Consider the following 26182-nt stretch of genomic DNA (forward strand, 5'->3'; position numbering starts at 1 on the left):
GTATCAATATTATGAATAACTCGTTTCTACATGCCTTTAAATGCTTAGACCGTCACTGAACATTCACTGCATTTCTCAGCTTCTGTAGAATGACGGAAGCCTAGACGTGACAATTTAAAAATGAAATTGTAAATTACGATGTCGAAAACCCAATGTGATTCAATCCTTTTTCAGGATTGGTGCCATCCTTATTTTATGTTGAATATATTTTTTCTTCTATTTGTTTTTCGTCAAATAAAATCAGGTGAAAATACCTTTGTCATTTAAAGGTGGTCTTATTTTTGTAATGGGAAACTTTTGTCACAATGCCAAAGCAGTATATTTATGCTGAAGTTATACAAATGGACGTTTCAACTTTGGGAGGTGTATCAATTAGTACTTATTATTCTTAAAAATCCAATAATGGGAAATGTTATTTGCAAATTTTCCAACCTGAGTTTCAGTAGAGGTGACAGGGCACTGTGGCAGTGTATCAGATGTTAGCTTAGAACTCTTAATGCTGTAAGTGGCAAGTTTTTACTCTCTGCAATGGAGAGGCATTGCGGGGAGGTCACAGGCTTTCATTTGTTTTCAAGCATGAAGATAGCCTGACAGATGTGTGGCAGAATTAAACTTCAGTTATCAGTAGTTTGAGTTATGCTGCACTGTGTTTAATCTCTTAGGGTATTTTTTAAATGCATCAGAGCAGAAAACACAACTAAATAATGGCACAAAGGTGTTAATGGAAGCAAAGGATGCAGATTATAGTTAGGCAGTGAAAGATGTGAATGTTTTCATCCATATATTCCTGGTATCAGTAAAGCTACTTCAGGGGGTCGGTTGACTTGTAACTAAGACCATAAGAAATTGGAACAAGGAGTATGCCCACAAACCTGCTCCATCATTCAATAAACGCATAGCTGATCTGATTGTAATCTTAACTCCACTTTCCTTCGGTGCTTCTCCTCCCCACCCACCCATAACCCTGGACTCCCTTATCAATAAAAAAATCAAACTCAGACTGGAATATATTCAATGATCCAGTCATTGCTGCTCCCTGGAAGAGAAGAAGCTCTTTCTTAATTGGGGGACTCCTTATTTTTAAAGAATGTCCCCAGTGCTTTATTCCTTTATAAATGAAAACATCCTCTCAGCATCTACCCTGTCAAGCCCCTTCAGAATCTTATATGTTTCGATAAGATCATATTTCATACTTCTAAACTCCAATGAGTTTAGGCCCAATCTGCTCAAGATTTCCTCATGAAAAAACCCCTTCATCCCAGAAGCAGCCTGGTGAACCTTCTCTGAACTGCTTCCATTGCACATAACTCTCCTGAAGTACGGAAAACAAAACTGTGCACAGCACTCTAGGTGTGGTCTTACCAGTGTCCTTTACACTTGTAGCAAGACTTCCCTACTTCTATATTCCATCCCTCTTGCAATAAAGGCCAACATTTCATTTGACTTCCTAATTTCTTGCTGTACCTGAATGCTGACATGTTATGATTCATGTACATGGGCACCCAAATCCCCTTCTATCACAGCATTCTTCAGTCTCTTTCCATTTAAATAATATTCTGTTTTATTATTTTTCTGACCAAAGTGGACAACATCACATTTTCCCATATATGTTATTGACCAAATATTTTCCTACTCATCTAACTTATCCATATCCCTTTGCAGATTCTTTATATCCTGCTCACAACTTGTTTCCCTACCTATCTTTGTATCAACAGGAAATTTGGCTACAATACACTCAGTCCAATCATCCAAGTTATTAATATTAAATCATAAATAGTTGAGGCTCCAGCACTGATAACTGTGGCACTCCATTGGTTACACTTGACAAACTGAAAATAATCCATTTATCCTAATCCTCAATTTCTTCTTAGTTAGCCAATCCTCTATCTATGCTAATATATCATCCCCAGTACCATGAACTCTTGGCTTGTGTGTGAATCTTTTATTTGCACCTTGCCGAATGCCTGTTGGAAATCCAAATACATTACATCTACTCGTACCCCTTTATCCATTCTAGTTGTTACATCCTCAAAGAATCTAATAGATGTATCGAACACAATTTCCTTTTTACTAAATTCTGATTACTGTGCCTGTATTATGATTTTCTAAATATCCTGCTACTACCTCCTTAATAATGTATTCCCAATGACAGATGTTAGACTAACTGGGCCTATAGTTTATTGCTTTCCATCTCCCTCCAATCTGTTGGGACCATTCCAGAATCTAGGGAATTTTGAAAGATTACAACCAATTCATTCACGATCTCTGCAGCCACTTGTTTTGAGACCCTAGGATTCAGACCATTGAGCCCAGGAGATCTGTCACTCTTTAGTCCCACTCGTTTCCCCAGCCCTTTTTCTCAAGTGATTGTTTTAAGTTCCTCCTTCCATTTTACCTCTTGATTTTCTATTATTCTTGGGATGCTTTTCATGTCTTCTACTGTGAAGACGGATGCAAAACTTGTTCAAAATCTGTTCCATTTCTTTATTTCTATGAATTCCCAGTCTCAGGCAGTGTCCTAGATAGTGTAAAAATCCAATCAGGCTGTGAATGCAGGAGGGAAATCAGATCAAGCCACTGGCTGTTTTTTTCTGGTGGTGAACAAGTTCTGCTGGTCAGAGCATTTGGCCAGAGACAGGAAGATGAGGGTGAGGGATGAGAATCCATGGGTGTTTGGGTTGAGAGACAGACGGGAATAGGTGTGAACTAGTAAGAGAGTGAAAGAACAAGGAATGGGTGCTTCGAGCTGAATGCTCTGGGAATTCGATCAAAAGGATGACGGGCAGGAAGAGGAAATAAGAATGCTTGATTATTCTTAACCACAGATTTAGAGAGGCCTTGGTACTTAAACCTTACCAATTTAAATGACAGGATGTTGCTCAAAGTCATAGGGAAGCCTTTCAGGGGATGTTTGTTTGTCGTCAAAGGCTCTTTTCAGCCACTTACTTCAATAATCAACACTGTTCAAAAATAAATCGACCAGAATTTGACAGTAGAACAGGACCCTTAATAACTTTTCATAATTATTTTTAGAAAGAATCCTCAACTGAGTGACAATGTTGTTCTTTAACATGGTCGCAATGTGATGAAAGTTTACTCTTTGTACCATCAGTGAGGATACTAATAGCAGCCACTGTTTTGACTATAATAGGAGAGCTTTAGTGGAATCCTGTCACTGTCTGCAATATGTTACATTCCACAAAGAAAATGTTGCTTCTAACTGGACTTGTGTACTTACTGATATTTACCAAGCCAGGAACAAACTAAGACTGGTAAATAGGACTGCAATTCAGGGCTATTAGCAATCAGTTGACCTGAGGGTCATTGTCAGACCTCAAAAAATGAGCATGTTTTGACGCACTGTATCTTTCACTTAGCAACAGCCAGAATTGTGTGTGTATCAAAGGCAGAACAATGAAGTGATCTCAGAAAAACATCCTATTTTCCCCACATGCAAAGAAATTGTTCAGATACTGGAGAGGAATATTGAAAGAATAGCCACTCCAATCATTCTTCTTCATCTCTAGTGGCCGAGTTTTAGAGTAGCATTGACAGTAGTTGAGGATTAAGTGTACAGTCTGTTCTTCTCTCCAGGGTAGTAGTTGACGTGGGAAGACTCCAAAGAGGAGCGAAAATTGTTAAGAAATTCAATCTCGCCAAGAGTGGACCCGCAGGTTCCGGCAGACCTTGGGAGTTTCAAGCATGTGAGGGTTGGGATGCACCTTTGATATTCAATGGTATGACCATCGCTGAATCCCCTACTATCAACATCCTGAAGGGTACCATTGACCAGAAGCTGAACTGGATCAGCCACATAAATACTGTGGTTACAAGAGGAAGTCAGAGGCTAGGAATCCTGTGAAGAGTAACTCACCTCCTGACCCCCCCCCCCCCCCCCCCCGGCCAAAAAAAATCCTGTTCACCATCAACCTGACAAAAGTCAGGAGGTATGCAATACTCTCCACTTGCTTTGAAGACTGCAGCTCAACAACACTCAAAAAGCTCGACATCATCCAGGACAAAGCAGCCTGTTTGATTGGCATCCCATCCACTACCTTCGACATTCACCCCCTCCACCACTGCTGCCACTGTGTGTCAGTCTGTACCATCCACAAATTGCACGGCAGCAACTCACCAAGGTTCCTTTGCAAGCACCTTCCAAACCTACGACTTCTACCATCTCAAAGGACAACAGACACATGGGAATATCACCATCCATAAGTTCCCCTGCAAGCCACACAGCATCCTGTTTTGCAACTGTATTGTCGTTCCTTCACTGCCACTGGATCAAAATCCTGAAACACTCTTTGATACAGCACATATACCTACACCACATGGACTGCAACGGTTCAAGGGCAATTAAGAATGGGCAATAAATGCTACATCCACATCCTGTGAACCAATAAATTCCTCGATATAACATGGAGTAAATCAAATTGGCTGAAGATCAACATCTCTGATGCTGGGATCTTCAGGAGGAAGTCAAGATACAGCATTCGCTCAGCACTTCTGGGTGCAAGTGTGTCAGCCTTGGCTTTTTGCACAGATGTGTTCAGCAACTCCATCACTGAGGAAAGAATATTAGTTGAGCCTCCTCCTGTTAGTTTAATTGTCCATCACCATTTATGACCGGAAGTAGCAGGACTGCAGAATTTCAATCTGATTGCGTGCAGCACGGGTAGAGTGTCTTCAGTGAAACTGACATCTGGGATGGCTTAAAACACTGAAATTGAAGAACACTTCATCCATGCCTTCTGCTCGGAGAGGTTGTCCTTGGAAAAATCACCTCATTGCAGTTTTCAGTCCCCACAGCAGGCCCCCCAAGTAAGGGTGCAGGATCCAGGGAACAACCTATCCACAAGTTTTTTTCTCCATTGTGTGGTTGCTGCAGCTTCAAAACTCCATGTCTAGTTAAACCATTGTAACCCATGCTGAAGACCTTTAATTATAAATCCTTTCATTGACAGATCTAGTGTATCATTCTTACTGATTGGGCAATTAAACCAAAGGCAGAATGCCAATGTCATGGTTCAGATCAACATTTTAAAATAAATTAAAACACAATTGATATTTCATTTAAACAATAAATGAAGTGATAAGTGAACAATGTGATTAAAATCTTCCACCTTATATCAATTTGTAATTAATATAAATTACAAATATCAAAGTTAATTAATTTAGGTAATTAGCATATTGTTACAAGATGCCATCCTCATTAGAACATGGACATTGTCTTTGGGATTGGTGATGAACACTAAATTTCAGATTGGTGAGTAAGACGAGCTGTAAATATTGTATTTAAGTATACTGCTGGATAGAGTCATCAAACTTGATTTTGACTTGTAAAATCATATAAGTTGAGCTTTTCAAGAGCTTCTCTGCAGAACGATGCAATCTGAAATTTTTCAACACAGAGAATGGCATATCATCTTAAACTTGTTCTCTCTCGTGGATTTCTCTCTTTTGATTTTTCTTTTTTTTAACAACTTTCTAATCCCAAAACACTTCATTTTTGTCGTACAATTTTTCTCCCCTCCATTTGTTAATTTACAGAACTTATTGCACCAACATACTGCAGTATGGAATGGAAGGCATGAATTTGTATTTGCAGTTGCCTCCTGCAGTCAAGTGTCATAATTGATTGAAGCACAGAGAACTGGACAGAGCAGGTGGACAATAAGAATTCAGTGAGAATTTTATAAACAAATCCATCCAGCTAGTGTTGAAGTGCCAGTGATTGGCTATCAGCCCTGCTAAGGATTGGGGGGTGGGGGAGGGGTGTAGAATGCCCCAGAGCACCAGTTATCACTAAGAATGGTTGACAGAGGCAAGGGGGAATTGATCATTTGCCTGCCCACTCACTCCCACAATGGTATTTCCCACTGCTTGGAAAGGGAATGAGAAATCATTTGAAGGTTTGTCTTCAGTTTGAGTTAGAACAGCCTAACTAATATCTGGAAAATCAAATAAAAAAATAATGCTGTGTTAGGTTTAAGTTTAATCCTTTCTTCTTGTGTTTTGTATAGGTCCGAGAATTAGATGGTATTCCACTCATCTTGGACAACTGCAGCATCGATGGCAATAACCCTTGTATCCTTTCCTGCAATACTCTCTTCTTTTGATCCGCCTTCATATTTCTGCTCCATAAGAAGAGGGATAAGTGTTTCAGAATTTACAGTTCTTTCATTTCTCCAAAGTCATGTCATGAAATGTAACAACCAAATGAAATGTCACTCAATTCATAGCACTCTCGCTGTTGTATCACCAGGTTCAAGTCACACTCTAGGGCTTGAGCACCAAAATCAAGGCTGCCTGTCCTGTGCACTACTGGATTAACGTACTGTTGGAGGTGCCGTCTTTCTGATGAGACTAATTTGAGGCCTTATCTACCCCCTCTATCAGTGTAGAGGATTCCATGGCTCTATGTCCAAGAAGAATAAGGATGTTATCCCTGATGTTCTGGCCACTATTTATCCTTCAACCAATGTCACAAAAACAATTATCTGGTCATTGTCAGACTAAACTTCAAAAGTAATCCAGTGCCTGTAAAGCACTTTGAGATATCCATAGAGCCATAGAAAATTACAGCTCAGAAACAGGCCTTTTGGCCCTTCTTGTCTGTGCCGAACCATTTTTTGCCTAGTCCCACTGACCTGCACTTGGACCATATCCCTCCACACCCCTCTCATCCATGAACCCGTCCAAGTTTTTCTTAAATGTTAAAAGTGACCCCGCATTTACCACTTTATCTGGCAGCTCATTCCACACTTCCACCACTCTGTGTGAAGAAGCCCCCCCTAATATTCCCTTTAAACTTTTCTCCTTTCACCCTTAACCCATGCCCTCTGGTTTTCTTTCTCCCCTAGCCTCAGTGGAAAAAGCCTGCTTGCATTCACTCTATCTATACCCATCAAAATCTTATACACCTCTATCAAATCTCCCCTCATTCTTTTACGCTCCAGGGAATAAAGTCCCAACCTATTCAATCTCTCTCTGTAACTCAGCTTCTCAAGTCCCGGCAACATCCTTGTGAACCTTCTCTGCACTCTTTCAACCTTATTTACATCCTTCCTGTAACTAGGTGACCAAAACTGTACACAATACTCTAAATTCGGCCTCACCAATGCTTTATATAACCTTACCATAACACTCCAACTTTTATACTCGATACTCCGATTTATAAAGGCCAATGTACCAAAGGCACTCTTTATGACCCTATCCACCTGTGACGTCACTTTTAGGGAATTCTGTACCTGTATTCCCAGATCCCTCTGTTCAACTGCACTCTTCAGAGTCCTACCATTTACCCTGTAAATATCCATCTGATATGTTTTCACAATATTGAAAAGTGTCTTCTGGTATCCAAGGACGGGCATTTTGGTGAAATCTACAATGCAGAAAATACATTAATGGAAATTTTTTGACTTGCTCCTAGAATCACACAGCAGAGAGTGGTTGCCCTATTCATGAGGTCTGGGGCTTAGGTTGCATAGTTAGATGGAGTAGGCTGTGATGTTTGCCTAAAATTCCAAGATACCATAAGCTCTTCGTTTCGAAAATAAAAAAAATTGATGAGATAGTTTGTCTTTATCTGCCAAAAATATTTTTATTCAAATATGGCCCAATTAATTTTTTATGGAATGAGTGAAGTGTTCATCACATTTCACATGTTGTCCTCTTCTTGGAAATAGAGCAACATCATGGATATGGAGAGTGGAAAAGCTGAGTCCAGTGTTGACACTATGAAGCTGTGAGGAAGAATAAGTGTTCTTGAACATAAATTAAAACTTCAAAACAGAGAAGCAATAGCTGTTGTTAGAAACAAATTAGATACAGCTCGAACACTGTGGGTGAACAAAAACCAAAAGGAATCAAGAAAATTCATGGAACTGAATGAAAAGCTTTCGTAGCTGAACATCGACATAATCTTAATGAAGTTCTTGAAATAGCTAAAGAGGTTTTTACACGACAGACAATTGAACTTCTTGCACAAAAGGAGGCTGTGTTAAACCTGCGATTCCTAGAAAAAAAACCAAAGGGTTAGATTGTGAAGTAGGGCTGAAAGTTAAAAATGATCCTGATTTTAAACGTAGGAGCTAAGGACAGAGGGAGAACTAGGAATTCAGGTCCTTCTGAGAGATTTTGAGCCAGCGTCCAAATTAAAATGCAGAAGCTCACATCTGATCATCTCTTTTACCTGAGCCACAGGCCAATTATCATGGGAACAGATGGATTAGTATGTTAATTTTTTAATTTATTCGTAGGACATGGCCAGCAATTATTGCCCATTCCAGGGCAGCACGGTGGCACAATGGTTAGCACTGCTGCCTCACAGCACCAGGGACCCAGGTTTGATTCCCGGCTGGGTCATTATCTGTGCAGAGCCTGCACGTTTTCCCTGTGTCTGTGTGTGTTTCCTCCGGGTGCTCCGGCTTCCTCCCACAGTCTGAAAGACATACTGGTTAGGTGCATTGGCGATGCTAAAATTCTCCCTCAGTGTACCCGAACAGGCACCTGAGTGTGGTGATTAGGGGCTTTTCGCAATAACTTCATTGCAATGTTAATGTAAGCCTACTTGTGACACTAATAAATAAACTTTAAAACTTTAGTTGGCTTTGAGAAAGTGATGTTGAACTGCCTTCTTGAAATGTTGAGTCCACGTGCTAGGGGTTGACCCACAATGGCATTAGGGAGGGAATTCCAGGATTTTGACCCAACGACTGCGAAGGAACAGCGTTATATTTCCAGGTCAGGATGGTGAGGGCTTGGAGGGGAACTTGCAGGTGGTGGTATTCCCATGTATTTGTTGCCCTTTTCCTTCTAATTGTGGGATTGCTTATGCTGCTTGGCACGCAAGTTGTCCTGTTTTGAGCCTCCTGTTTTGAGCCTCCTGTTTTGAATACAACTGAATAGCTTACACAGCAATTTCAGAGGGCATGTAAGAGTCAACCACATTGCTCTGAGTCTGAAATCACATGTAGGCCAGACCAGTTAAAGAAGGCAGGTTTCCTTCCCTAAAGGATATTAGTGAACCAGTTGGGTTTCTTCAATTGACAATGGTTACACAGTCATTGTGAGACTTTTAATTCCAGATGTTTTCTTGAGTTTAAATTCCACCATCTGACATGGTGGGATTTGACCCTGGGTCTCTGGATACTAATCCAGCAATAATACCACTGCACCCCTTAAGTGTATGTTTTCACTGAGCATGATTGTTTTTGACTGATAATTCAACTGATGGACATGTTAGTGACTTTTCCATTGCCTTCAACATTTAGATCACAAAGTTTGCACCCCCTTTATGGAAAAGTTGACCAAGTTGGATCCTTGGTATTCATTATGACCTCCCTCACTTTGAATATGGTTCACCTTGCATAAAGTTCCCTCCCATATTTCTTTGGATTTTCCTTTGATTTAACGCTTATGTAGTTTGTGCATTTTTCAGTTTCTTCACTGTTCCTACTTTGTCCCTCCACTACTTCCTGTGGTCAAAAGAATTAACATTTGATTCATCATGCTATCTCTGTCTTTTCCTGCAACTAGTGTTTTGACACATAACTGGGAAATCTGGGAGTGTTAGGTGTGTAAAGAAAAACAATGCCATAACCGAAGGAAATACTTTTTGATGAGTGTGTAGCACCAGAAATGGCACACCACTAACTCTGCAAATACAGAATTTTGATAACCTCACAGATCCCAGAAGCCCCTTGCACACACTTTTAAGGTCCCAGTAGCAGAATTTGTAAACCTGGGAGTGATGTCAACGTTTTGCTGCATTTGGGTAGCAGGTTTGCATGTAACATTCGAATTACCCTCAAAAAATTAGGAAATCAGTAGGAATGAAATGGTAAACTCTGCCTTTCTGTTGTTTGACTATACATATTCCACATTGATCTCAATCCTTTACCAGCACTATCACCCACTAGATTTTGCAGCTTGAAAAATGTCCATAAATCACTATGGCTTGAGGAAGGAGGAGTGAACTTATTGCAGAGCTCTTCATCATCCATTTGACTATAGGGCTTGTCACCTTACCACTATTATCTCTATTGTCTGAATTACATAGTGGGTTCTCAGGAATGCCTCAGGGATGGGGTTAGGGGTTAATGAGATAGATTCTAAGGTTTAATTAAAGGTGAGGGCAGTGCTGACCAAAAGGTGTAATTTTGTTTAAAGAAAGTAAATAGCCAAATTGAGATGTCTGAAAACAATTGCATGTATAAAGGTTTCATTATATTTTGGAATTTAGCATGGAAAGTGCCAAGACAATAGACGGCAAAGAGATTTATTAAAGTACTAATTATTGGACCTGCACAACATGTAAAAGCACTTGGCTTCCTTTGTAGTTCAGGTAGAAGCAACTTGTACTGTGACATGGTTGGTATCTAAGTGCTGCCAGCAAACCTTTCAAAACAAGTTGCAATTCCTGCCAAGTGAACTGAAAGCATTATGATAGGGTTACCTTTTCAGTGGTACGTGTTTTAGCCTACTCTCCTGGCTTTTGCCACTGTTGCCAGTTTTAGGTTGTTGGCAGTTACAAAACAATGAAGTATGCGAGGATGCTAACACAAAAGCAAAATATTGCAGATACAGGAAATCTGAAACAAAATAAATAAAATGCTGGAATTGTCTGATGTCTGAGGCAGAGGTACTTTTTATTGTCTGTGGAGTTCTTGGATTAGGGAGATAAGGGTTGCCAGTGTTCCACTTTCTGCTGAAAGTTTGAGTTTGAGCATGAGGAAAGGACCGTGCTTGACTCTAACTCTGTTACAGAGTAGGCTGCAAATGTTGATCGCCATCTTCATATTGATGAGGTACCGAAATATGTCTTAGGGAGGAGAACTTTGGAAGCAGCAGGGAAAATGAAATTCTCAAACGACACCCCATTTTTGATGTACTATCAATAGCAATCTGTCCTGGTGAATTATTTAGATGTTGAATCAAATGATGTGTTGGAGGGAGGTGAGACTGATGTAATTTGGATGCATTGTATTGTATTGGGGTTTTGCTGTATTTAATACTATAATTTGTGTCCTTGAAAACTTCAGTGAGGAATGGTTAAACCACATCTATGCTGGTGGCTTTCAGGGTACTGGATGCAAATCGAAATTTAGGGGGCGATCTTGGGTTCATGCTCGCCATCCACAGGAATGGCGGTGGGGCCTCAATATCCAGTGAAACCTGGAAGTCTGAATGTGAATGCCAGATTTGATCATGGAGGTGATGGAGAGCCTCTGAAATCTCCAGGGTGGGTTATTAATTTTTGGTCTGATCAGAGCGCCCTATCTCAAATGCAGCCGGGCTTTGTTGGCGTGTTTAGGCCCTGCCCCTCTGCATTGCGGCATGAAACACGCCCAGCTGTTCTTTTTTGACAAGAGTGTCGTAAGATCTGAATAGAAAACCGGCCCTTTTTCACAGAACCAACACTGCCATTTTTTGGTAAGATTTCGCCCGTAGATTTTAAGAGATGCGAATAATCCCTGGCAGTGCAGGAGTGGTTGCATTGGGACTAAACAAAATTAGATTTTAAAAAGGGGTCAAAATGGAAGAGAAAGGCCACAGATAGGGTTGTTGAACTCCATGCTGATTCCTGAGGGCTGTCAGATGCCTAATCGGAAGATGAAGTGCTACTCCACCAGTTTGCACTCACTGGAACATTACAATGGGGATTGACAAAGCACAATATTGGCAGTGTTCAAAGACTTGCAAAGACCTTAACCTACTGAAATGGTCAATTTTATTTAAGATATGCTGACGTTTTTTTTATCACTTTCTACTGATTACAGCAATCAAAAATAATTCACACTTGTTGAATAAAAAAAATCAACACTTATCACGATCTTCTATTCAGTGGACCTGCAGATTCAAACACACCAGTGAAAGTTTGTAACTCGCAGGATACTGTATGCAAGCTTGTTTCAGGAGATATGTTTCTGTCCAAATACCGGAACTGATTTCTTGAGGAGCTGACCAAGGTTGCTTTTACAGATTGTGAAGTGCCTTCTAAAGGGTAATGGACTGGAACTGAATAGGTTCGTACAGTAATAACTGTGTTTCTGAATAGGGATCATTACACAACAAAAGCATCAGTGTGATTTACACTTCTAAAAAGATGAACCGTAAAGTCATAGACTTTAACAGCATTCTGCAATTGTGCTGCTGTCTACAGCCAATAAACAAAGACTGGGGGAAGAAAAGGACTTAACTAATGTGTGATTGCATTTTGAACCACTGAACCAAAGTTCGCTCTGGGGATGATTCTAATTTCATTGTTGCAGATTAGGAAGTGACTTCATGTGATCTGTCCAGATATAAACTGTTGGAAATCTGGCTGAAGAAAATAATTATTTAAAAAATGAACATTGGCCAGTGCAAGTGTGTAAGAGAGTGTGAGGTAAAATTAAGACCATAAGACCATAAGACATAGGAGCGGAAGTAAGGCCATTCGGCCCATCGAGTCCACTCCACCATTCAATCATGGTTGATTTCAACTCCATTTACCCGCTCTCTCCCCATAGCCCTTAATTCCTCGAGAAATCAAGAATTTATCAATTTCTGTCTTGAAGACGCTCAACGTCTCGGCCTCCACAGCCCTCTGTGGCAATGAATTCCACAGACCCACCACTCTCTGGCTGAAGAAATTTCTCCTCATCTCTGTTCTAAAGTGACTCCCTTTTATTCTAAGGCTGTGCCCCCGCGTCCTAGTCTCCCCTGTTAATGGAAACAACTTCCCTACGTCCATCCTATCTAAGCCGTTCATTATTCTCAGAAACAACTTATTTTTGGAGGAAAATAATATAAACCGCACTTGAAATAAGTTAATTCAGATGCCAGTTATGTACTAGGAGTTAAACTCAATTTTACTTATGTCCAAATGATCCTTCTAAGATCTTAGAGGTTGATATGAAGATTGACTGAGAATTTTTTAAATCTGTGGCTCAAGGAATCCGGAACCAGCACAGCATTCATTCAGCTCAAGCTAGGTTCAAGGAAGAGGGGATAATTGAATTTGACCAAGATGTAGGAGTGGACAAGGGGATAGGAAGTGAGAAGAGCAAAAGCAAATGAAGATGGTGAGATATAGTAGTAGGGAGATAGATCTGAAAGAGGATGAGATAGAAAGGTGGGAGGGTAAGGAGAGAGAGAGAGAAAGTTGGAGGGTAAAAAGAGGGAGAGAAAGGAATGCAGAGGATTGGCTCCAATCAGCCAAGTGACCTTCAATGAAGGAACAAGGAAATTATGAAGGTATGAGGGGAGAGTTGGCTATGGTGGATTGGGAAAATACATGAATAGATTTGATGGTAAACAGGCAAAGGTTGGAATCTAAAGTATTACATGATCTATAGCAAATATATATTCCTCTAAGACACAAAAACCCAACGGGAAAGCTGAATCAACAATGGCTAACAAAAGAAGTTAGTATTAGATTAAAGAAAATGGCTTATAAGGTTACCAGAAAAAAGAGAATTGCCTGAGAATTGGGAGCAATTTAGAATCCAGCAAAGCATGACCAAAAAGCTGATAATAGGAAAAGAGAATATTCTTTTCAGGCTAGTGAATAACATAAAGACAAACTGTAAAAGCTTCTTTAGGTATGTGAAAAGGAAAAGTTCAGCAAGGACAAATGTGGGTCGACTCTCCCGTCTCCATTCCTCACAGCTCCCACCCACAAACCCCCCCCCCCCCCCCCCCCCCCTAATAAAACAATGTAAATTCTTTATTATTGTCAGCTCTGATAAAGGGTCATCCAGACTCAAAACATTAGCTCGGTTCTCTCTCCACAGATGTTGTGATGATGAGATTTTCCAGCATATTCTGTTTCTGTTTCAGATTTTGCAGCATCCGCGGTAATTTGCTTTTATTTTTGCGAAAATCAGGTATCATTCAGTTGTCCAGAGGCACTTTATGCTTGTGTCTCTCAAAAACTGAATTAACAGCTTCCACCTCTCATTTTTGATGGCTGTGGTCTCCAGTCCTCCATCTGTCAATATTCTTGTTCTCTCTCTATTCTGACCTCAAACTGAATTCTCACATCATCTCTATTGCAAAAGCTAGCTGAAAGCACAATATCTTCTTTCAAACTAAATACTTATTTTCTATCAACAAGAGTCAAGTCTGTATAAAGCAGAAGTCTGTTCATGGCTTGAATGCTACCTTCTTATCTGGGAAAGCTCTTCTAGCATCATTCTTACATTCCTGGATAGAATACAAGCAGCTCATTGTTTTCTGACGGATTGTTCCTCTAGACCGGATGGATTATTCCTCTAGAGTTTCTCTGATATTTCCTGTGTTGTCCCATCAAAACTCCAAATGACTCGCAATACTTTCTTCTACATCCTCACTGTATTGAGATCAAGACAGATTGTAGGCTTCCTTTCCTAGATTGTCAGAAGTGAAAAGCTCTATTTCCTTAAGTTGTTTTCTCTTTGAGTGGAGTGGAGTCCAGGGAAATAGAACTTAAATAATTCTTATCAGATCCCCACCCTTTCAGTGTCACTGCAGTTGGATACCTCCACCGCCAATTTTTTTATTGAACCAATTCCTGTCTTTATGTTCTTATTCATAAAGATTTAATTTCTTATAGAGTTAAATTTATATGCTCTGCTTGTTAGAATTAATGGACAGAAAACTGTGGACAGGAAGTGCACAGTTTCCTGATATGAACTTGTATGCCAGGAACATTATTCGTGAGTTTGATAACTTACATAGTCTTTAATAAAAACACAAATTTCCATAAGCAAACCAAAATGATCTCCTAAAGCATTAGAGGCAAGAAATTGAGCTTATTAGTGGTCTTTTTGGCGTGTTTTGAGCACCTTCAGAAATCCAAAGCCTTATGCACACATGCACGTGCTATATTTACTAACAGGCGTTCACATGTGTGCAGTAAACATCTGCAAGAGGTATGTAGAGAAGATGCATCATAATGTCAGTCAATCTGCAGCGCCAATTTGACACCAGCGGTGCCATTTGGCTGCTCAGTTTCAGCTAGCACCCTACCTTACCCTTACACAGCTGGTTATGTGATCAGCAACAGGCATCACCCCACCCCACTGCCGGTGCTATTTAAAGGAATTATCAATTACATACAGGTTAGTTTGTTTTATACAAGTTGTTGCTATAATTCTACAATTGTTTGTTGCTTTCTATGGATGGTTCAGCTTGCGAACGTCTGCAAGGAGCGTTGTGACAAATGCTGAAGGAATTTTTGCTGACTTTAAGACTTGCAAAGAAACGTTGCTCCCAGTTATGAGAGCACTAATAGGCAATCCCCTTGGAATTGAGCATGAATTGGAGGAATATATTCACATCTGTTTCTGTAAGGATATCCTCACTGTAATCTGCAACCCATTGCAGCCATAACTGCAACCTCAGAGCAGGGCATGGAGCACTTTGCCAGTATTTGTGAAAGCAACTATGACAATCAATGTTTGTGTGTCTGGCATCTTCCAAAATGTATTTGGAGGTATTTGCAATATCTTGAGGTTTGCCATCCACTGTTGCACAATGGAAGTCACTGAGGCTTTCTATTGAAAGAGAGATGACTGCATTTAATTATCTCAGAGAGAAGCAGGCAGAGCAAGCTTGCAGCTCCTTTAGGATTGCAGGCTTTTCCCTGGCGCAGGATGCCACTGACTGCATGCATATGATTTTGTGGGAGCTGCATGCAATTCTGTTCTACACCAGACCGAAAGGGATTCCACTCCCTCAGTATCCAGTCATATGATCATCCACATCAAATCGTGCCAGTCAATGCTTGGTATCTTGGATGCTGTCATGATGTGTGCATTTTGTGGCCGTCTACTGTGGCAGCTGGATTCACCATGGTTGACAATTAGGGCAAGAACTATACACTGAAGACATGGTTGATGACTCCGGTGTACAACCCATATATATGTGTGAAACATGCTGCACAAAATGTGATCGAGAAAAACCATTGGCACACTGAAACTTCTGCTGCCTGCCTTGCTTTGGAAGGGCCCTGCAGTACGTGGAAAAACAGGTGTCAGGATTCATGGTCTGCTGCATGCTGCATGATCTCACCAACATGAAGGACAGCCCTTGCCACCAGCTCTGTGGTAAGCAGCTGAGGACGAGGAGCTAGCAGAGTGGCAAGGGATGATAATTGCTATCTCTTTGATAGGGCCACAGGTTAGTCGTCCACAGAGCTACTGCCATTCCCTCAGTGTAGTGCCTCAGCAATCCTGGTAATCTGTTCGTGGAACGATTGCAGGACTGCTGTGACTCCTTGCAGACCTCTTTGCACACTGTAATCCAAAGCCATCATGCCAGCTGCCTGAACTTGCATGGCAGTAAGCTGACTTTGCACAATAGCAGTCTGAGTTTCCACTGCAGGATTCAGACTTTTGGTGGCTGCTATTTCTGCTGCAATGGAAGTTGCAACATTGGCCATCAGACCTTGCATCACGGTTGGGTACAGTGTGCAAACAGAGTTAGCTATTGCTTCCATGTTTGAAAGGATGGACTCAGGTTCTGTTGAACTTTCCAATGCTCCTTAAAATTGACCACTGGCTTCCCCAGTGCAGCAAGCAGTGCAGCTGCTTTATTGAATCTCATCTGAGCTATCTGCAACAAAACCTGTTTGCAAGCTCCTTCTCCAATGAACTGCCGCTCTCTGTGCTATCGAGCCCCCTTCCTTGGCTGCAGGCTACTCATGCCTTGTCTCTTGCCATGTGTAGATCCCACCTCTAAATTACACACTCTGTCAATAGCTGAGCTGGTGTTTGTGAATGTGAAATCAAATCATGGTGTGTCTTCATAAACACTCTTCTTGTTCCTTCACTACATGGCCAACCTTGCCCAACCTGAGTATCTGATAGGAAAAAGGCACATGGGTAAGGAGAAAAATTAAAACGTGCATGTTTACACCATCTGTAACGTGTAAATCAGACAAACGTGAGAGATAAGGGGAACTGAAATATGAGAAGGAAACTTGGGTATGAGGATACTGTCTTAAATCAATGGTTTCAGCCCACAACCTGCCACAGCTGAACAATGATTGTCACAATAATGATCAATCCCATCTTCTCCATAGAGCCTGTTCCCCTCCACTTAACTCCAGTTAGTTCCTTCAATTATGCACCACCTTGTTCGGCAAGAGAGAGGGAAGTGAGCATCATGCTGTTTGTTTGGTTCATGTAGTTGTCATGGTTGAACATCCAGCAATGTGTGAAACCTCTGAGATTTGTGTCTAAGGCTTGCGACACTGCTGAGTCTGTGAAGGAAAGGTGAAGTTTATAAAAGTTAGATATGAAGCCTGATTGAGAGAGATAGTTGGTAGGTGAGTGTAAGGTGTGCTGTAATTTGAGCAGTGGACTTTTATAGAATAGAATCCTGACAGTGCAGAAAGAGCCCAATCGGCCTATCGAGTCTGCACCAACTCTCCAAAAGAGCATCCTACCCAGGCCCTATCCCTGTAACTCTGCATATTTATTCCATTTACCCCCCTAACCCACACATCCTGGTACACTAAGCAGCAATTTAGCATGGCCTGTCCACCTAACTTGCATATTTTTGGACTGTGGGAGGAAACTGGAGCACACTGGGAGAATGTTCAAACTCCACACAGTCACCCAAAGCTGGAATTGAACCTGGGTCTCTGGAGCTGTGAGGCAGTAGTGCTAACCACTGTGCCACCATGCCACCGGTGGCTGAGGCTATTGGTACAACTGGTAAGATGTAGCATTTTGTTTAATTATGTTAAACTGACGCTCAGTCTGCCCCCTCAGATGGAGATAAAAAATCCCACTCTGCTTTTGTGAAGAACAGAGGAGTTATTCCCAGTGCCCTGGCCAATATGTATCCCTCAATCAATATCACAAAAACAGATTATCTGGTCATCATCATATTGCTGTTTGTGAAGCTTGCAGTGCATAAATTAGCTGCAGTATTAGCTGCATTAGAACAGTGATTAAATGTCAAAGTAATTTATTGGCTTTAAAGCAGTTTAAGATGCCCTGTGATCATGAAAGACACTAAACAAATATAAGTTTTACTTTATTTTGACAATGAGCTCACTGATCTTGATTATTCACATAAGGTCATTGAACTTTTTGCAGCAGTGCATCAGACCCTTAGTGCTTGACTCCTGTCATTGAACTCAACAGATATTTGCTCCAACTGCCTTTTGATCTTGTGTCTGGAAGACCTCCTGTCCCCCACCTCCACTGATACAGGACATCTCTGCTACTTACCCCTTCCACTGACACCTCCAGCATCTGAAAACCTTTCCCCACTTGTGCCATTCCTTAGTCTCAGGTCAAATTCTCTCCAGCCAGCACCTACTCCAGCTGCAATACATCTCCCTTTAAGTAATGCAGGCTAGCTTTAAATGGTGCTAACTACCCATAATATTGATCCACTGCTGATTCGCACAGGCAACCAACAACACAGTTAGTGCTGCTGGATGCAGATATAATTTAAATGAACACACAGCACAAAATTGGTATTGTAATCTGGGCACAGGTTAATTGTGCAATGCAATCTCCATGCCAGTTTTCATGTGCTATCCATTTACCCCCTTAGAAAATACATGTTTGTGCAATTTCCATGCTTTATATGATAAAACCTGTTTAGCCTCAAAAAGTTATTCAACGGAATTTTTAACGAAATGCAATTTGCAACGCAGTAGGTGCTTCACTGGAGAAGGAAACTGGGGTTCAAGAGAGGGGAAATGTAAGGAACTGCAAGTTGGAAAGTGGGAGAGACTCCTGGTGTCTCCCACCCTCAGTAAACTGTTAATCTAAAACCCTGTTGCAGCCAATCCTGTTGTGTCCTGCATCATGTCAAGACCTGCAGTCCTAGTACCCAATGCTACATCTTGGATCTGCCCGCTGAAATTCCCTCCCTGAGCTTCTACTCTCAAGATTTTACTTAGAACCCATTTTTTTGGGATAAGCTTTTTCATTGGCCTTCCTAATATGTCCTCCTTTGGCTTGTATTATGCTTCTGGACCATGGGCATTTTTCATGTTAAGTATTCTACATGCAAGTAGTTATTTGTTATATTCTGATGGAGCAAGCTATCTTTCATTATGGAACAGATTTGAGTAATGCTAACCCACATGAAATTTATGACTGCAAATTGTGTTCAATCTTGTTTGCATCATTGGAAAATGTGTTTTTCAGATTATGTGCTCTTCAGTTGAGCTATTTATTAGTGATTTACTGGTTAATCTGTTGAGTCTAACTAGATCTTGTCATTGGGATGTAGATTTTCTGGATGGAGAGGTACCAGCATTATTATTACAAAAGGTGATGATAAATCAGATTATGTTGTTTTATTGGTTGGTCATTTCAGAGCGGCTGTGATTTTACCAGATTAAGTGCACTGCACAAAATGAACACATCTCGCCCCAGTTGTTTACTTGACTGTGCAATATTGTTGGGCCTTATGGTTTACCACATTTATACAATACATGCAGATAGATGTCTGATCTTGTGGTTTACTGGATTGTTCAGTGCACTTGACATTGTTGTGTTAGTGGTTTTTCAGAGTCTGCCACTAATGGATGACATCATTTGACCAGTTTATTTAACTGTGTTTGTATAATTTATGTTATCAGAACATTGGGTGACTGGACATATGATTATGGTCACAGTAAATTCAAACAGAACAATCAAGGTCTATCATCTTGGGTTTTGCGTGGTACAGGTTCAGTTCAGATCTGCATTTGTGCCCTCAAATAATGGGGGTTTGGGTTCAGGAGGAATTTGGGCACCTTAATTCTGTATTTTCATCCACGTGTAATAATAACCCCTAGAATGAATTATATTAGTCACACAGTTTTGCTTGTATTGTCATTACTCTTTCACCATTGTTTCAGAAAAAAATCACTAATCCACAGAGGTCATATAAACTAAGCTAATGAAACAAAAAGGTTGTTTAAGCTATATAAGGATATGCATGCACAAAGACATTATCAATTATTTATTTTCAAAGAGTTATTCAAGTCTTCAATGATGTAACATGTATTCTGAACCAGTCAGACGAAGTTAATGAATAAACATCTATGTAAAAATTCTACGATTACCTTTAAAGTCAGGATATCTTTGTAGGATTCATCAATGACAGGGCATTAAAAATGTTAAGTAAAAGATTACATTCCACAATTATATATAATTTTTATACTTTCTCTTAAATGTTACTGGAAATTTTTAAGTCTGTTTTAGACTTGGATATGCAAAATTGTGAACTCAGAATATTTGTTAATTGAAGAGTGTCAACATGAAAAACATTGGGTAGAAAAAGCATAATAAAACACAACATAGCTCTTCCAACTTGTGTTCCATATTGAGCAATCCTATTGTATTTTCCTTCTATCCTGATAATAGATTAATCCTAATATTTATTACAACCTAAATTTTAAAAAATCATTGATATGTTTGAAACTTACTTTTCACTCATTTTCACTATTGACTCTCAAATCTGCCTTGTTGGTTGGCTTTGAACTAATTAAAGTGGCTCACCGACAAAACCCACCTTTCTCTTCTCAGAGGACTGAGCAATAAATGCAAATATGCCAGTATTGCCCGCATGGCAAAAAAAAAGGTTTAAAATTGATATACTAATTGATCTGTAATCAACTGGATTGTAATTGTTTCTCTTAAATTTAGATAAATAACTGCATATTCTTGTTTCTAATCCTACATAGCCTAACATATTTTACTAATCCCTAATGATAATAATGTTAAACACATTACCTCTTTGACCTCATTCAACAGCTGAGATGTACATCCAAGGAATTTGTTGACAAGTGTTAGAATTTATCAAGTACCTCTAACATGCCAGTTTACACTTGGGCCTGAATTTTCTTTTCTGAGTCGGGAACATTCCCAGTTCCACAACTCCAATTTAAGAAAGTGCTCCGGATAGTTAATTTTTGTTCTGGGAAACCGGGTGTAATGGAAGCTGGGCCTACAGACGCCGGAAGTAGTGTAGAGGTGGGCCCAGCATGGTTTGGGCAACTCAGTTGTAAATAAAAGGCAGGCCAGTAAGGAGGTCCATTCATGAGGAAGGAAATGAATGATGTTGCAACTGTGTCTTGGAGAAGATATCCCTGCGCAGTCAGGTAAATGTAAACTCTTCAGCAGTTGTCCTACTAGTCACTGACCCTGGAACAGACGGCCCATCATTGGTTTTCCATCGGATAAAAATAGTCACTGCTACTGGCTGTTCACTGAAGGAGAGCACTCCTCTGTGTTACATTCATATTGAGATATGACCTCCAAGGTGGCAGACCTTTCTGACCTCACTGTCACATATACAAATATATGAAGGTGCTATCTCCATTTTGGCTCTTTGGCACAATGTGTGCTACTCCCTTCTCCGGCACACTGTCCTTTCGGTCACCTGTGTGCTTGAGTCCGTAGTGTTTTGTTCTTCCAAGGCCACCAGCCCCACCCTCCAACTCCCTTGGGTGAAAGTCACACACCTGTGAATGATTTTTTTTGCCACTTCTGTGGCAGTTGCTGTAACCTTTCAGTGTTAGCCAAATGTGTCCTTGGTGGGTGTCAGGTTTGGGGGTGAGATTTCTGGATTTGGGCCTTGGGCTAAGCCTGGAGCCCCCTCTCTTGTGAAAAATCAGGCATTGGTCTATGATACAGGGAGTACTGCAGACCTGGATAGCAAGTTAGTATAGTCTTTTCTAATGAATACTGAAAGGAATTATTTATTTAACACTAGCAATATCACTGTTCATCATGTTAATGGTGCAATAGATCTTGCACCAGTACTTTTTCAGATACTTCTCTGCTATAAACTGATTTATTCCCCCTGCTGGTATAAACTGACTCTAATTTCCATAGAAGCATTGTTCTGCTGCCTTGTTAGCTGCTTGTTATGTATTGTCAATATATAATGGACTTTCAAACAAAGTAAGTGAAGGTTGCACATTAGTGGTGCTGATGCAGATTCTTTTTTGTAAGTGTAGTGACTGTCTGATGTTAAAGGCCAGCTGAGCTAAAATTTATCATTTGGATTCAAATGCTCAGCCTATGGGTCACTTCATTTGGCCTAAATTTAAATCAGACTTAAGTGTAGGTCACCTTGGATCAGTTTTACAACATTCCCCAAAAAGATTGAATAAATCTGATAATATTGTTGGAAACAGTTGTGATGAAAGCCTTAAGAAATACTGCAGTTTTGAATGTCATGCAGAAAATACTTGAGACAACAGTCATTCACTAAAATTACTTTGGAATTTTTTTTGCAAAAGTATACTTCATAAAATATCTGAAAGAACATTACAAACATTTCAAAATGGCCGTCATATAATTGCAATGATATTTAAATTGCCTACATTGAACATATTGCACTTTAAGGTACTTCCATGCAATTGTGAAACATGTAATATTCACTATATTACCTTCAATGTGAGTCATACAACCCAAGAGGTTCTGTACAATTCCCAACCCCTTGGTGCACTATGGCTGAAAGGCCTTAGATGGCAATATTTTTCCTATTACGCCTCTGAGGCAGCTGTCTCAGCTTTAGTGTGTCCTTCAGCAGGTAGTTCTGATCTTTGGAATGTGCCAGTCTGCAACACTCGGTCGGGAACAACTCCTTGTACTGGAAGACCAACAAGTTTCAGGCAGACCAAAGAGTGTCTTTCACCAAGTTGATGATCCTCCAGCAACAGCTGTTCTTTGTCTCGGAGTGTGACCCTAGGAACAGCCTGTAGAACACATAGTCTTCTGTCACAGAGCTGCTCGGAATGAACCACGACAAAAACCACCTCATCTCTCTCCAGACCTTCTTTGCAAAGACACATTCCACAAGGAGGTGAACAATGGTCTCATCCCCACCGCAGTTACCTCAAGGGCACCGTACAGATGGGGTGAGACTCCGGGTGTGTAGGAAAGATCTGATGGGGAGGGCCATTCTCACTACTAGCCAAGCAAGGTGTTCGTTTGAGAGTTCTGTGATGAGGTAGTCTGCCAAATGTTCTTGATAGTCTGCTCAGGGAACCATTCAACAGGATCCACCATCTCCTTATCCTGTAGAACCTCTATGATGCGTTTAAATCACTGCCTAATAGGCCTGTGGTCAAAGGTGTTTCTCTGCATACATTTTTCCACAAGGGAAAGGTGGTACAGCACGGTCCAATTATTTGGAGCATCCCATGGCAGTGTGACCAGACCCATCCTTCGCAACAGTAGAACCTCAGCATTTGGTGACACTGGTGTTTTAGGACCGAGGATCGACACACAACTTGATGCAGCTACACTCAAAGGTGGCCATCAGAATTAGGGTGAGATTGAGCATGTTTTTTCCCCCTTTTTCTAGAGGTTTGTAGATCGCATCTCTTCGATCATGGTCCATTTTGGATCCCCAGATGAAGTGGAAAATTGTTCGGGAGATTGCCACAGCAAAAGAGTGAGTGAGGAATGAGTTGGATCTATGCCATGTACAGCAACAATGAGAGTGCCTCACACCTAATGACCAGGTTCTTACCTGCAATGGAGGTTGCTACCACATATCTAGATTTTGGTTCATTATAGCTGATCATTCCTTCCAATGCATGCCCTGGTCCTTCTGAACCATATCCCCAGCACCTTCAAGCTGTCTGACCTGACGGTGAAGGGGACAAGGGATTGGTCAGCCCAGTTCCCAAAGAACATGGTCTTGCTCTTGCCACGATTTACCTTGGCACCTGGGGTCAGTTCGAACTGGTCACAGATGTTGATCAGTCTGCACACCAACAGCGGATCCGTGCAGAGTTAGTGGTATGTCCAGGCTCTCCTGTGTGCTGAACTCCATGACCTCCATGATAGAGGATAGGAAGGACTAGGAGGCTGTGCTGTCTGTGGGCTTCATATCATACAGCCCAGTATAAAAGGTTTTGCTAATCCACAAAATGTCAGACTGCGATGACGTTGCTGAACTGTCTTCTTCCTTTAGGCTGCTGATCACAATGCTCTCTGTACCTTTTGGAAGAAGAAACACAAGCACATCTCGTCCTGCTCCGCGGAACAGACTCTGAACTGGAAGATGATCCTCCGTGGTGAAGAGCAAAACTTGCTGGCCTTTCGTTTCCTGGAGATCCTCCTTGACATCAATCCCCATCGACTGCCGCTGGAGCAGATTCTGCATGTTTTTCTGGAGTCGGAACATTCCCCCCCCCCCGCCCCAATCTCTATCTTGCCTTCTGAATATTTTTCAGGATGAAAACCTCTTAATGTTCTCCTTTGTTGACCCTTATCAGTGTGTCAGAGACAGGGGTTTTATGGTTCTCCAACCTTTGTAATCCCTTTTCAATTCCTCAATGTTCTCTGGAGTCAATAGTTTCGCATTCAGCTTCCATGTTCCCTACAAAATCTCTGGTCCTTCTGTAGGTGGCAATTGGCCAGAACGAGGCAGTGGTCAGAGAAGAATGCCGGCTTGATGTCAGTGGATCTGACCATGTAAGCTTGGGACACAAACAGGAAGGCTATCCTGGAGCGGGCAGATACGTGATCAGGTATATCTACACTATGCTCTATCTGCAAGATTGCTGAAGATGTTATGCAGCTTGGCATCATTTATTATTTCCATCAGGAGTCTGGATGTGATGCCATGAACCCAGCTGATGTCATCTACAAGAGTGTGCCAACTTGGAACACTGGTTTGTGGTGGTGTATAATTTTGCTTACAGGAATGGTGTGAGGAGCTACATGCAAAACCTAGTGGGAACAATAACCAGCCCAGTCATAGTATAACACTTACTCAAGACTATTTATTACATTAAAGAAAAGACACATATAAGGACAGAACTATAATGATCTAAGACAGTTGCGTATAAGGACTACTAAACAGACCCACCCAGTTTAAGTGGAAATTACCCTTTTGACCCAAAGTACATTTATGAGATCTGAACTCTTTGACTTCCTTCTTCTCAAACAACAGCCAGTTGAATAAATCTATAAGTAAATCTCAGCATATAGTTACACACTGAATACGATTGAGTGATTATTCTGAGAAACATCTCTTCTCAGTTCAGCAAAGATATGGTTTTAACTGCCTCCACGAAAGTTTCTGCACTCTTGCTTCTGGTCTGCTAGCAAGAACGAGCTTACAGGTTGCTAGATGGAAACTGCCTCTCAGGATGCGAGGTGGAATCTGCCTCCCAATTCCACAAAAAGGTTGCCAATTATACTGTTAATCCTTTTGGTTCTTTCTGTGTATTTACTATCTGCCCTCTCAGCTTCTCGAAGTTCTAAAAGATTAACATATGTATACCTTCCCTGGATTATGCAATTGTCTACCCAAAATGTTTCCTATTAGCAAAATGATGTATTTTTCTGGTCTTCTTGGAGAGAGTGCAGAGAAGGTTTACCAGGATTTTGCCTGGTATGGAGGGTCTTAGCTATGAGGAGAGATTGGGTAGACTGGGGTTGTTCTCCTTGGAAAGACGGAGAATGAGGGGAGATCTAATAGAGGTATACAAGATTATGAAGGGTATAGATAGGGTGAACAGTGGGAAGCTTTTTCCCAGGTCGGAGGTGACGATCACGAGGGGTCACGGGCTCAAGCTGAGAGGGGCGAAGTATAACTCAGACATCAGAGGGACGTTTTTTACACAGAGGGTGGTGGGGGCCTGGAATGCGCTGCCAAGTAGGGTGGTGGAGGCAGGCACGCTGACATCGTTTAAGACTTACCTGGATAGTCACATGAGCAGCCTGGGAATGGAGGGATACAAACGATTGGTCTAGTTGGACCAAGGAGCGGCACAGGCTTGGAGGGCCGAAGGCCTGTTTCCTGTGCTGTACTGTTCTTTGTTCTTTGTTCTTTGAAGGGGGGGAGGTTTAACACAGATATCAGAAGGACATATTTCACACAGAGGGTCGTGGGGGCCTGGAATGTGTTGCCGGGCAAGGTGGTGGAGGCGGACACACTGGGAACGTTTAAGACTTATCTAGACAGCTATATGACCGGAGTGGGAATGGAGGGATACAAAAGAGTGGTCTAGTTTGGACCAGGGAGCGGCGCGGGCTAATTGTTCCTTGTTTCTCGTTTCAAGGCTTCATTCTATGATCATCTTGCTGGTGCCAGTACAGAGCGAGACTGCGGATAGTTGGGAACCTGTCTCGGGGGCAGGGAATTCATATGGTGTTCATGGAAGTGGAAATGACTAGGGTTGGGAAGCATTTTCCGATCAGGGCCATTGTGATCTCCTGGACTC

At 41.2% G+C, this 26182-nt stretch overlaps 1 protein-coding gene across 2 annotated transcripts in view; it reads left to right on the forward strand.

Annotated features, from left to right (window-relative positions):
- atxn10 (ataxin 10) overlaps positions 1-26182 on the forward strand; it is a 228157-nt gene that overhangs the window by 187217 nt on the left and 14758 nt on the right. For both annotated transcript variants that reach the window (XM_078220094.1, XM_078220095.1), the window contains one exon: positions 6027-6090. In XM_078220094.1, the coding sequence (XP_078076220.1) occupies positions 6027-6090 (64 nt within the window). The remainder of the gene's footprint in view (positions 1-6026; positions 6091-26182) is intronic.

The sequence above is a fragment of the Mustelus asterias genome, chromosome 9, assembly GCF_964213995.1.
Source record: "Mustelus asterias chromosome 9, sMusAst1.hap1.1, whole genome shotgun sequence".
In the NCBI taxonomy this organism is placed as follows: domain Eukaryota; kingdom Metazoa; phylum Chordata; class Chondrichthyes; order Carcharhiniformes; family Triakidae; genus Mustelus; species Mustelus asterias.